Source organism: Diabrotica virgifera, chromosome 7 (assembly GCF_917563875.1).
Source record: "Diabrotica virgifera virgifera chromosome 7, PGI_DIABVI_V3a".
In the NCBI taxonomy this organism is placed as follows: Eukaryota; Metazoa; Arthropoda; class Insecta; order Coleoptera; family Chrysomelidae; genus Diabrotica; species Diabrotica virgifera.
Genome location: NC_065449.1, coordinates 50000180 through 50014562, shown reverse-complemented (window position 1 = coordinate 50014562; position 14383 = coordinate 50000180). Strand labels below are relative to the sequence as shown.

The window sequence follows — 14383 nt, the reverse complement described above, 5'->3', positions numbered from 1 at the left end:
TATCTTATCACTAACTCGGTGTAATGTGTAGTATGTGTGTTGAGTAAGTGTCTTGTTACTTTGCAAAGTCGACGTCATTGTCTTTGCAAAGAGACGCTAATTGTATCCGAACGTCTGCGGTCCCTCCGGTAAGTAAAATGTAAATTTATAAGTTTTTATCTCTAAATCTCCCACCTTCACTAGTCTCATTTCTTTTTATCTCACAACTTAATGTGTTTTCCATCTTTTCCGTTATTTTGCTGGTTATTAGCGCGCTCATCACTGTATAAAATATTTTTGTAGCTTATGAAAAATCAAAAAGATTAATTTCTTAAAATCTTCTAGTTATAATACGAAAAAAGATGTGGTAGGTGAAAAAAGTTTTTTTTGGTGCATGCTCAAATCGGTGTATTCAAATTAAAATAACAGAAAAATGGTCGAATTTAGGGGTATAATTAGTGTGACCAACTAGTCCGAAAAATCCGGGACATGGCCCGAAATAAAAAGTCGTGTCCCGGCGTCCCGGACAAGTCTTCCTAGCCATCCGAATTTTCAACGTTTTGATAAAATTCTATTTTGAAATTTTGAATACGTTATTCTTCAAATAATTCACAGCAAATTGAATTGGTGGGACGAAAAAAGTCGACAATTTCTAGACTAACACTACATCCAAAACCGCATGCATTTTATATCGTGGTATTATTATAGTTCTACGAAAACTAAAACGGTGGACTTTTTTTCGTTTCTGCATTTTAATTTAATTTTAATTTTTCTCGAACGACGGAAAGCTACACTTAGACATTGCAAATAGGACAAAGAAAGCTACGAGAATATATTATGAGATTAATAATACGATACTGGGAAAAAGGGAAATCAGCCAAGAAACAAAAATACATGTAGGTATTATAATACAATCACAGTACCAACTCTTCTATATGCAAGCGAGACATGGGTTACAAGTAAAAGACATGAAAGTGCCATAAATGCAGCAGAAATGAAGCAGCTGAGAAAAGTAGCTGGAAAGATGAAGCTGGACAGGGAAAGGAACTAAAACATAAAAAACGTGCTAAGGCCTAAAGCCAACGTGCTAAGGCTAAAACCAATAGAGACAAAAATGAAAAAAGGAAACTGAATTGATTTGGACATATAACTAGAATGAACGAGAACAGACTAGTAAAGAAGGTGACAGATGCGAAAAGACGGGGGAATAAATGAAGGGGCAGACCTAGAAAGGGGTGGGATGGAACAAATCGAGGAAATCGGGACCAAGAGAGGGAAAACAGTGCAACAGATAAAAGAAACAGTAGGAGACCGGAAGGCGTGGAAGAAATGGGTAAAAGATAGATAGGTGATACTGGTGATAGCAAAATCTGACGCTCTTATTGGGCATAAGGACAACGAGAAGAAGAAGTATTATAATTATCGTCTTCTGAAAAAAACAATGGCCCGATTTTCATTGAAAAGTCCCGGATTTTAGGTATTTTTTTCAGCATTGTCCAGGATTCGACTGAATTGGAGTTGGTCATACTAGGTATAATGCTATCCATACCTTTTGTAGTGCTTGAAAAGATCTTTAACTTGGGCACTGCTAAATGTCGATTACGTACAAACTTAGCGAGATATGGTGTAAACAAAATTGATGACTAATTTATTTTAAGATAAAATGAAAAGTATATTTAACGCATCATCCACCAGATTTAAATGCATCGTTTTACTTCTACAATACCTTTTATTATAGTGTTATTTCTATGTTCAAAAAGTTGGACGAATTTAAAGGGCATGGTTTTTGAAAAAAATAAAATCAAGTTATATAACGCATATTTAAATTTCCTTAAAAATTTTCCTTTTTCTCCATGTAACTAGAAAACGATAAAGAGATACCTCCAGACCTCCAGTAATAAAAAACGAAGTGTTAACTGAAAAACCATATATTTTTGTACTGTTCTTTTTCGTATCTCTTATCATTTTCGAGTTACATGAAGATTTTTAAGAAAATTCAAAAACGTGCTCTATAATTTGGTTTTATTTTTCTCAAAATCCATCTATTTTAAACCCGTTCAACTTTTTGAAGGAGTAACGCTATAATAAAAGGTATTGTAGAAGGAAAACGATGCTTTTAAATTCTGGTGGATGAGGGGTTAAATAAACTTCTCATTTTTCTTTAAAATATATTAGTCATCAATTTTTTGCACCATATATCACGCATAGTTTGAACGTAACCGACATTTAACAGTGCTCACTTTAAAGGTCATTTCAAGCACTACAAAATTATTTGTATCATTATACCCGGAAATCGAATATTTTCCTGTTATTTTAAGTTGAATACACCGATTTGAGCATGCACCAATAAAAAAATTTTTTTTCACCTTCCGCATCTTATTTTTTTTTTTGTATTATAAATAGAAGATTTATGAAGTTATTTTCTTTGATTTTTCATAAGCTATAAAAATGTTTCGTATAGTTTTTTTCGTTAGTTGAACACACAAAAACCGTCCGAAAAGGGGTAATTTTTCAACGAAAATGGCATATTTTCAACCACGAATAACCCAAAAAGTGTTTTCAAAAGTACAGTGTAAAATGTGAGTTTTCAAAAAAATATATAGAAGAGTTTTGGCTTAGAATTAGGTTCTCTAGTCACTTTCGTGGTTATTTGGACCAAAAAATTTTCCACCCCCAAAATAAAAGCGCCATTTAATAAAGGTTAGACTTTGTTTCTGGAGCTATTCCATACTTACAGTGAAAATATGTAAATTGATGCAGTAGGATGTCATTCGGAGACAAATACCCTCGCTGCCTGCACTACTGGGGACTACCGATATTTAAGAATTAGTATTGTATTGTTAAATTTACTTATTATCTTCTCCTTCTCTTTTCCCTTTCTTGTTCTACAAGTTCTGGCTCTACTACAAGGGGGAAAGCGCCTGCGTTCACATAAGATTCGTATACTTTTAGCAATTCCACAACATATTTCGATGTTTTAATATAATAATTCATGAATGCGTAGTCTCTTATGGTTTGTTTGTCTCGCTCGTTGTCTTTGAGGGGGGCTATATCGTCCTTAGGTATGTAATCATATGGATTTTTAAACGGCGTTAAGTCCGCTATTGCTAGTTTTAGGATTCTCTTTATATAACACATCATACTTGTCAAGCGCATATATGCTTCTTTAAACTCAGGGTCCCATTCAAATGTTTCTTCCTCGATTCTTAATTTCATTGTGACTGCGCATTTTGAATAAAGGAAATAAATGTCACGTAAACGTTCTACTACCTGAAAACAAAATATCCGTTAAGTGTCAAAGAAGTTACAAAGCTGTAATGATCAAGGGCGTATCCAGGGAAGGGACCATGTACCCCCCCCCCGCGAATTTAAGAAATAGAAATTTAAATATTTGCAGTTCAAATGTTTTTAGTTTCAAACACATATACATATATCGCACCCCCGCTCAAAGAGTATCATAAATCAAAAAAGCAAAGTTTCAAGAAAACGAAGTTTGTCCTACAAAATTTTCTGGTTTAATTCAAAAACTGTTAAAATTAGAATAATAACTATTTTAGTCAGTTACAATGGTTCTTGAAGCTCTATAAAATAGACTATTAAGTATATTAAAGATATTAAAAAAACATTTTTTTTGAGTTGTGACACTATACTGGTAAAATAACGAAAAATTTACGAAATATTATTTATCAAAAGTGACACTTGCAGTATACAATATATCATTATTATTATTATTATCTGGTTAACAAACATACTTTTTAATGACCTAACATTAAATAACAGTTACAACATTAAACACAAAATACTGCAAAAAGAAAGATAAATAAGTAATAATGTGTCACTTTCTGGAGCACATATGCAGATTGTTTTGAATAAAGTAATTACATATACTGTCTTAACTCTACAATCGACGCTTTATACGCATCTTAGATGGACAAACGCTTTGTACAAGTCGATATGTGACACTGTTTGTGTTCGATGCGTCGTTGATTTTGGATAATCGTATAATGACACTAGTGTCATCTAACGATAAATATTTGACCCATAGACGTCACACCTTTTAAGAGGAAACAGTAGCGATCAACAGGTAGCAAAAACGCGTTCCAAGATTGCGGCTGTAATTTTGAATATTTTTCGAGATATTTGGCACACGTATTCGTAATATAATAAAGAATGACGGTACAGAGCCCAATTTGAAAAATATATTAATATGTGGAAATTACTCTGTAATTAAATAAAATATTAAAAAAACGAGCCTGTACCGCCATTAAGAAGAACAAAAAAATACACTTTTTTATCCGATGCCTAGATTTTGTGTCATTTTGGAACTTCTAAAATTTTTTATTTCATTAGTAGTTCCAAGATGACACAAAATCTAGGCATCGGATAAAAAAGTTTATTTGAAGAAAGTGTATTTTTTTGTTCTTCTTAATGGCGGTACAGGCTCGTTTTTTTAATATTGTATTTAATTACAGAGTAATTTCCACATATTAATATATTTTTCAAATTGGGCTCTGTACCGCCATTCTTTATTATATTATGAATACGTGTGCCAAATATCTCGAAAAAATATTCAAAATTACAGCCGCAATTTTGGAACGCGTTTTCGCTAACTGTTGATCGCTACTGTTTCCTCTTAATAGTTTTATTAAATTTTTGGTGCAATAAAAATAATTTTAAAATTTTTTGAGTTATGAAACTCTTTGACAAGAATGACATAGAATGTTTTATAAATCAAAATGTTGATAATTTTACACAGTGCGATTGTTAGAACGATCTTGGCAGCCATTAAAATCGTATCAATTTCCATAACATGTGTACACATAACATACAGGATAAAAAACAAATGAACCGTTACTTAGGTCATCAGCACTTAAAACAGAGGAGTTGGTTAATACTTTCGGACATTCAAAAGGGATTATTTTGCAAGTATTGCGCTTTATTTTTCTAATGAAAAATATGATCACAATAAAGGGATGACAGCCCAAAGCCTTGTCACTAAACATTTAACATATGTATTTCGCCACACTCGTGAGCAAAGACGGAGGCATACAAACTCATGAAAAAACATCATATCACCAGAAGTTCGTTCAGACTGGCTGCGATTTTCTACAAAGTTATCGCAACCCGCAAAAGTCAGTCATTATAAACCAGATAGATCTTAGAGGTCTAAAGAGATACAAGAAAATTGGGAAAGACTACGACCAATAGTAGAGTCGATAGGATTCTTACGTTGACAAAATATTCCTCTAAGAGCCTGTCATCTATCATCGTGATAATGGCCTTTTACTTCTGAACGAAGATGCTGGACCTGGCAAAGGGGGAATTACTAAGGTTTAAAATCGCATTAGGAGATAAGACTCTTACACACACTCTTAAACACAGAACCTATCCACAGCATCTTCCTGAGCAACATACATTAGTAGCACCATTGAAAATCAATTGATCACATGTTGTGCAGAAATAATTTAACAAAATTATTGAATCAGGTTCAAAGTGCAAATTATTACTCTGTCATATTTGACAAACCGACCGATGTATTAGCCCGATCAAAGAACAATATGACCCAAAGAAAAAAATAAAGGAAGGATGAAAATTTGGGAATAGGTAGTTGAAATTGTCTGTTATTATATAAGAAAAAGTTTACTATTCTACATCCCCTACATTTTACAAAAATGGAGGGGAATACCTCCTCTCAAAGATGAAAAAAATGCATTCAAAGTAAGACCGGAATTGGATAAAATGACTAATTCTAAACAATTTTTCTTCTATAGAGTTTTTTCACTAAGTCAATACTTTTCGAGTCATTTGCGAGTAAATATGTTCATGTTTAAAAAATTTAAACATGTTTTTGGACGGTTTTTCGGAGATAACTCAAAAAGTAAGTATTTTAGTGAAAAAACTATTCTTAGCAAAAATACAGCCCATAAAAAATTGAAAAAATGGTGTATACGTGAGGCCTGTAGAACCAGTAAAAGCAGAGTTGCAGCTAATAAAAAGTAGGTTCTTCTTCGTCAAATTCCAAATCGAATATTTCAAGGTGAAATAACCCAAAAACGGAGCACTTTTAGGGGAAAATTCATTTTAAATTTTTTAAAGTGTTTAAAAAAAGGTTTATTTTTGTTTTAAAAAAAAACTTGTAAAATTAAAAGTAAGTGAATTACGCTCAAAATATTGTTGGTCTCTTTTATTTTTTTGGTAAAAAAATCGCGAAAAACACCCCCTAATTAGCATCACATATACATTTTAACATTAGAGAGATATCGCAAATGCAAACGATAATATCGTGTCAAGACGTAAATAACGTATAACGTTCTATTTCAGCACAGGCAACAAGAGAGTTATCGCAAATGTTCTGGGGCGGGGCTTAACGTTATTATGACAACCGACGTTTGGTATTACAATGTAACCTAGAAATTAGTTTTGAGGAATACTGTAATTGTTTTTTATTGAAAAATGAATTTGGATATTGAGCTGGTTGACATGCATTTTAATTTTAATGATTTAACCAACAATAAATATAAATAGTTAGTATAAAAATAATATAAAATATCTGAATAAATAATATCCTAACCACAAAAAGTAGTCTATTGTAGACAAAATAAAAATGCCCGTGTTTCTCAACATACGATGATTCACAGTATTTAGTTTATAAAATTTGTATTCTATACATTATTTTTATGTTTCATCCCAAATGTCAAATTAGCGTTAACGTTATTACCGTCCCTTATTTCAACCTAAATAGCGGGACACGCTATCCGGTATTAGCGTAACATTCATTCTGCGCTTGCGTACATGTCAAAGTAGCATATTCCGCTATTAGCGTGCGATAAAAATGCATTTGCGATATCTCTCTATTACCACTTCACAAGTTACTTTGTCTATGTATTATTTATATGATCTGTAAGTTTCATCGGTTCAAAGTGCTTCATTTTGAAAAAGCTGTAGTTAAAATTGTTTGAACGAGTAACTAATCACGAGTGTAGGCAAATTTTGAACAGCCATAGCATAACCAATCTTTGTCTAATAAGAAAACAAAAAATCAAAATTATTCAGAAAAGCAAAAGGTACATTTTATTACTCTTTGAGATTTTTGGTATTCCTAATTGTTTTTAAGTTAATTCCATAAACAATTAAGATTTTTTTCAAAATTAAAAAAAAATGTTTTATTTTAAACCCAATTTTTTTTTTCAAAACTGAGCACTTTGAACCAATGAAACTTATAGATAATATAAACAATAGATAAGTAAAGTAACTTTTAAATCGGTAACGATTAATTTTATTTGAGAAGCTAAATAAGGGGTGAGTTTCGCCATTTTTTTACCAAAAAATAAAATGGACCAACAATATTTTGAGCGTAACTCACTTACTTTTAATGTTAGAAGTTTTTTTAAACAAAAATAAACCTTTTTTTAAATACTTTAAAAAAGTTGTAATGAATTTTCCCCGAAAAGTGCTCCGTTTTTTTGGTTATTTCACATTGAAATATTCGATTTGGAATTTGACGAAGAAGAACCTACATTTCATTAGCTGCAACTCTTCTCCTACTGGGTCTGCAGACCACAAGCATACACCATTTTTTTCAATTCTTACAAGCTATATTTTTAGTAAGAATATTTTTTTTTTCTAAAATACTTACTTTTTGAGTTATCTCCGAAAAACCGTCCAAAAACATTTTTTTTTTTTTGTTAAAAATGAGAACACATTCACTTGCAAATAACTCGAAAAATATTGACTTAGTAAAAAAGCTCTATAGAACAAAAGGTACTTAGAATTAGTTATTTTATCCAATTCCGGACTTATTTTGAACGTATATTTTTTCAGCTCCGAGAAAAAAATTTTCACCACGTACTTTCCAATTTTTGTAAAATGGAGGGGATGTAGAATTGTAAACTTTTTCTTATATAATAATAGACAATTTCAACTACCTATTCCCAAATTTTCATCCTTCCTTTATTTTTTTGCAGGTTTTCGTAAATTTTTGCGTTCCCTGATCGGGCTATATCCCACATGGAACAGCTTTCTCTAAATTTGATATACATACAATAACAACATTCGTGAAGATTTTGTTAAGTTCATTGACGTTTATGAGAACATAAAATTAATCAAAATATTAGAAAAATATCCTTTGTAAAAGGTACATATTTTTTTAAATCCCTGTAGGGGCTACATCACAAAACGTTTTCGATTTTATTAAAAAATCATCATCAGTGTTTTATTAGACAGGTTGAATGCCAGCTGAGCCACCAAAGAAATACTAGGGTGAAAACCCTTTAAATGTTATGTAATTGCATTAAAGGTGTACACTTGTTTAAAACTCCATAGAATGGATATAAATAAAAAGGAATAATGCCCTTCCCAACACGTGGGATGTAAATTAAGTTGGTTACATCCCATGTGTTGGGAAGGTCCATACCTTACCTAAGGGCATTATTCTTTTTTATTTATATCCATCTTTGGAGTTTTAAACAAGTATGGACCTTTAATGCAACTACATACAAATACAAATACAAAAAGTTTATTTTGTCAAAAACAGAATATTACAATATGTATACAACGGAAAATAAATAACAGTTTTAGACAAAAAAGGATCTTCTCACGATTATAAAACCGATTACAAAAAGTCCACCACAAAGGTAGACCTTTTGACATACTAATTCCAAAACAACCCAACCCTCCAAGAACTATAAGAGACTATCGTCACGCTAACTGGACTGAATTCCAAAATTTCATCACTCAAAATCTCCCTATGTTAGGCGAACTTGATACTGACGATAGTATCGACACCAGTGCAACCGAAATTGAGAACCTCATCACCGAGGCGATCACGCACGCAATTCCACTTAAACAAATAACCTATGCATCACCGGCACTTCCACAATACATCATTGCCAAAATCCAACAAAAAAGACGTCTTCTAAGTCAATACAAGGCCAACAGAAATCCACTAATCAAAACAGAATTCAACCGAATCTGCGCCAGGATAAAGAGAGAGAGAGATATCTAACCTAACGGCTGGCCGGTGGGAAGATGCTACCTCAAAACTGGACTACAGAGACGGTAGTAAATTCTGGCACAAATTCAAAGTCCTAACAAAACAGAAACTATCTCAACCATCTCATCTGTTGGTCAACAATCACATAGTCAATTCCCCAGAAGGGAAAGCCGAAGCATTCAGAAATTCGCTTCAAAACAATTTTCAAACCCCAGATAACCCGAACTTTGATCGCTTATTTAAACTCAACACAGAATACATAGTAAATGTTACTCTCAACCACCACATTCCAGTCTATGATCCTATCATGGACCCCCTCACAAACAGGGAAACGGAGAGCTTTTGCCAAATTGGCAAAAACAGCGCTCCCGGACCTGATGGCATCAACCGAAGGTGCCTCAAAAAACTTCCAGAGAGTATCATCCCTCTTCTAACTAAAATATTCAATGCATGTCTCAAAAATAGCCACTTTCCTACTCCTTGGAAAGTGGCCAATACCATCATGCTTTTAAAAAAAGGCAGACCCCCAACCGACGTGGAATCCTACAGACCAATATCTTTAATCAACACTCTGGGTAAAGTTCTTGAGCTAACCCTAAAAGAGAGGCTCAATGACTTTCTCCAAAACCACAACATCATACCAAAATTCCAATACGGATTCCAGTCTGGTAAATCTACTAAACATGCATTAATAGATTTCACAACCAAAGTTACCCAAACCATCAACGATGGTTCATTCGCCATAGCCACATTCCTGGATGTGCAGAAGGCTTTCGATCAGGTCTGGCACGACGGACTTGTTCGGAAACTTCTGGACATCGGGCTACCATTACAATTTACCAAAATTGTACACTTATACCTCCACAACCGAACTGTCAGAGTGAAAATAAGCGAGCAAAAGTCTACCCCTTTCACTCCACAAGCTGGAGTTCCCCAGGGTTCAGTCCTAGCACCGCTGTTGTACATCATCTACAACAGCGATATCACCAACCAAAATATCCCAGGTGCTCGGCTGTTTCTGTATGCAGACGACACGGCTCTGCTCACAACAACCTCTCGATACAACCCAAGACTCATCCATAGAAGAGCCCAGGCTCTGTTGGACGGGGTCGGAGAATGGTGTTGTAAGTGGAGAGTCACGCTGAACGCGAACAAAACAATAACAATTGTGTTTCGCGCCCATTCTGTGTCACATAGAATCATAATTAATGAAGACGACCAATATCCATTGAGACTGTTGGGAGAAAGGCTTGTTGTTACCCCGACTGCGACCTATTTGGGAGTACTGTTCACCAGGACTCTTAACTGGGACGCAGATCTAAAGGCAACTTTAGATAGGGTAAGGAACAGGGCCAGACTTCTCTACCCTCTCTCTGGACGAATTGGCAAGACACACAAGAAGACTCTCATTCACACTTACAAGACCTTTATTCGACCCGTAATGGAGTACAAGTCATGCCTCTACTCTCTTTGCACAAGAGCAAAACAAGAGAGGTTGTTGCGAGCGGAACGTAGAATCTTGCGTATATGACTGGAGATATCCCTCAAACGAAATCCATAACATTTCAAACATCCCCAAAATCACCGAGAGAATAAACTCTCTGAACAGGAACTTCACAATCAAAGTAATCAACGATCCCCCTCCGACACACAAGAAACTCTCAAATGTTCCTGTTCATCTTCCGGCCACGTACTCTACCGAAAGCCCAAACACAAAAAGATTCATTTACCGTCTGCTCTAATGCAAACATGCATTGACGAACTCCCGGTAGAGTACGAAAACATCCTCGAGGCTACCCCGTTAGCCTACCGCACCCACCTTTAACATATCCTCTTCCCTACCCCGAACAGGGAGAAGTTGGTTTTTTGCGGTTTCCCAACTTCATTGCACAATTATACCTGTTCGTCCCAAGAAAATAGCCGCAACTATTTTCTCCACTCGAACGCTCACTGTCCACGCTGCGCTCAAAGCCACCTCCTGACCGCCGACGAGGGACGCAGGTTCGCCTGTCGTTGTACAAGGGTTTCTAGGGAGACTGGTCGAGAGCAAAGCACGGACAGTACACGTAAATGTCTATGGAACCAACAACAATCCATCAAACTTTCTTCTCTGTTGACTTTTTAGCCTTCTGGACACCACCGTCCGGCATAACTAGAGACTGGAAAATATGCACTAAAAAATGTCTAAAATATGCATGCAATATGCATTTTAAAACAAGCTGAATATGCACAATTAACATGCAAATATGCATTTATATATGCACTTATTTTTATATGAATAATTTTATGGTTTACGTTAAATACATAAATAAATAAAAAATAATAAAAATAAATAAATAGGTTTGAATTTAAACCAAATTGTATTATTATTTCTTAATATATTTTTTTAACTTCAGGTTTTGTGACAAATAAAACGGCAAAATATTTTATTTTGACCACAAGATAAATAAGAGTACAATAAAATAAATGTACATATTTTTATTGTTACAATATTGATTCATATTTTCTAAACTAATATTATAAAAAGAGTACAATAAAACAAATTTACATATTTTTATTGTTACAATAAATAATCATATATTGATTCATATTTTCTAAACTAATATTATGTCTTCTATCTGTTAATATTTGTTTATAGGCAGAAAAAGATCTCTCAACGTCACAAGATGTAATTGGGGCATATTTAAACTTTGCTATTAGAGACGGATCCATATTAATATTTTCATCGAAGTTTCCAAAATTGATTATATTATTTATTGAACGCAATAAAGTGAAACCCTCATTTTTGTTTAAAACGTCATCAAGTTTATCTTTAATTTTTACTCCAATTTCCCCATTCAGATTTGTTATTTTCTGTTTAACCGAATCAACAATAGACATACTATTGTGAAGACATAAATTTTGAGCCTCTAATTTTGTAATTGAACTTTCAATGATATCGAAATTCGATTTTATATACAACAATTGATTTTTAATAGACTTTTCTTTAAAAATATTTTGACAGTTATCAATAGCGGTACAAGTCGGATCAAAACTTGAAATAACGCTTTTGATGTCGTCGTAGTGTTCAGATAAAAATATAGCACTTTTAAGCCAAGTTCCCCATCTGGTTAATACTGGTTCTGGTGGTAAAGGAATATCGGGAAGCATCTCCCTATATACCTGTACACGTAGTGGTGCTTTCAGAAATACTTTTTTTACATTATTTATTAAGGTGTTTACATTGGGAAATTCAATTCTAACTTTCTCTGCAACTCTGTTTAGGCCGTGCGCCAAACATGTACAGTGAATTAAATTAGGGAAAAAGATTTTAAGATTGGATGCAGCTTTCATCATATATGAGGCGGCATCACTAAGCATTAATAATATTTTTTCAAATGGTACTTGATCAGGTAAAAAAAAATTTGTTAGGGATTCGTTAACAAATCTAGCTATTGTAGCATAGTTTGTTTTTTCCAAACATTTTACACTAATTAAGTATGAGTTTTTAAAATCGCCAGAGTCGTTAAGAACTCCAACAATTAGATTCGCAATTTGTCGACCCTTTGTATCCGTTGTTTCGTCGACGGAAATCCAAAGATAATCGGCTTTTAACTGATTTTTAATACTCGTCATCACATCTTTGTAACATGCACTGACATATTTTTTCCGAAGAGTTGAAGAACTTGGTATTTGAGCTGGTTTATCTTTAATCTTGCAATAAGTTTTTAAAAAGTTTTGACACGATTTATGTTCTAACTTGTGCAGAGGGATATTGCAGTTCAAAAAAAAATGGCATAAATCCTTTGCAAAGGTTTCTTGCCCAACTGACGTATTCTGAATCTGCAAACTGTTCTGTAGAATCTGCTGGCGAGGTTTATTATCATTTTTTGATAGCTTAGTTTGGTGAAGTGAAGTTTTTATGTGTTGAACTACTTGGAATTTCTTTTGACATGGAATCTGGAATATAATGATAATGATGTTTTAGATGTTTTCGTAAATAGATACCTACATTAAAATGATCAAACTTTTTAAACCTCCCCCAATTTTTTTTTATTTCTCAAAGTGAAATTGAAATCGTCAAACAATAAAGTACAGTCAGTGTACCGTAGTATACAGGGTGGGCCACTCTCAACACCTCGCTCTGTATAAGCCAAACCGTTGCGAACTTTAAAAAACAGTTTTTGAAGAAATGGGACGGTTTGTCATTTTAGAATAGACAGACACATAGATGTGCAAAGAAGTTTGATAAGTTTAAAAATCTATTGAAGTGGAGAACTTACCTTTTTATCACAAATGGTGCAAAACATACTTTCACTGTCGATAACTTTTAGATGATTGTTACTTCCAATCCAACTTCTGAGAAGACTTGATTTTTCCCTTGCTACTTTAGGCATTTTCACAATAATAATAAAATGATTTTTTTACACAGTATAGTCAATAACTTGCAATCACAAAAGTTGAATAATCGGCGATTGATTTAAGACTAACCATTCATAAAATAAAATAATCTATCCTACCCTTAAAACAGTGTTGCCAACTCGACCAATATAGTATTTGCCAAACCTCACAAGAATGATGGAATGATCAGTTCAACAGTAGGTATTCCATTATCAACTAATAAAAAATCCCTATAGCAAGCATAACCCAGTACAGATAAATTATTTGTTTTAAAAAATGCTGAAACATGATCCTGTAGTTAATAGTAATCTCATGGTCCACAGACATAAGTACTAATATAAACATTATTGAAGGCGAAGGGATTTGCTGATGTAGGTGTGTATGTGTGAATGGTTAAACATTTTTTGTTAGGAATCAGATTTGACTCACTGATATCAGTTTCAAGTTCCTGTGAGAGAGTTCCTAAGTTGTTTTAGTAATTGTAAGGCCAACATAAAAATTTGTTCTGAATTAGAAGATTTTCGATTTTTACTAAATAATTTTTATATTATTTAATATGCTAGAAAATATGCTATATGCTAAACAAGAAATAAATAAGCTAAACAACACAAAAATATGCCAAATCTAGCATAAAATAAGCTAAATTGGCAACGCTGCCTTAAAATTTCGTTTTGGTTGGTTTTCCCAGAATAATTCATAGTTGGCCGACACCAGCAGAAAGTACAGGTAATATTTGTAATGTTATTCAAAATATAATCGGTATTTACTTAGGTAATTTGTAAATTCTGAGAAGTCTATAAATCTTAAATATCCGGATAATGATACCTGCAGCTATAAATAACGCCCATTATGTTTATGGGTACAACAACAAAGGAGCTTAACAGCAAAATATTTACTTTCACATTTTATTTTAATGGATGTTGATGTTACTAATATATACCTTATTTTTAAATGGGGTAGAGTAAATTCCCATCAAAATATGCATTTATATGCTCTTAAATCTCCAAATATGCAAGGCATATGCATTTATGA

At 33.4% G+C, this 14383-nt stretch overlaps 1 protein-coding gene across 1 annotated transcript in view; it reads right to left on the bottom strand.

The window, feature by feature from the left end:
- Positions 1–257: 257 nt before the first annotated feature.
- Positions 258–14383, bottom strand: part of LOC126888265 (uncharacterized) — a 183656-nt gene continuing 169530 nt past the window's right edge. The window contains exon 4 of the mRNA XM_050656372.1: positions 258–3249. Coding sequence (XP_050512329.1) covers positions 2833–3249 — 417 coding nt within the window. The 3' untranslated portion in view covers positions 258–2832. The remainder of the gene's footprint in view (positions 3250–14383) is intronic.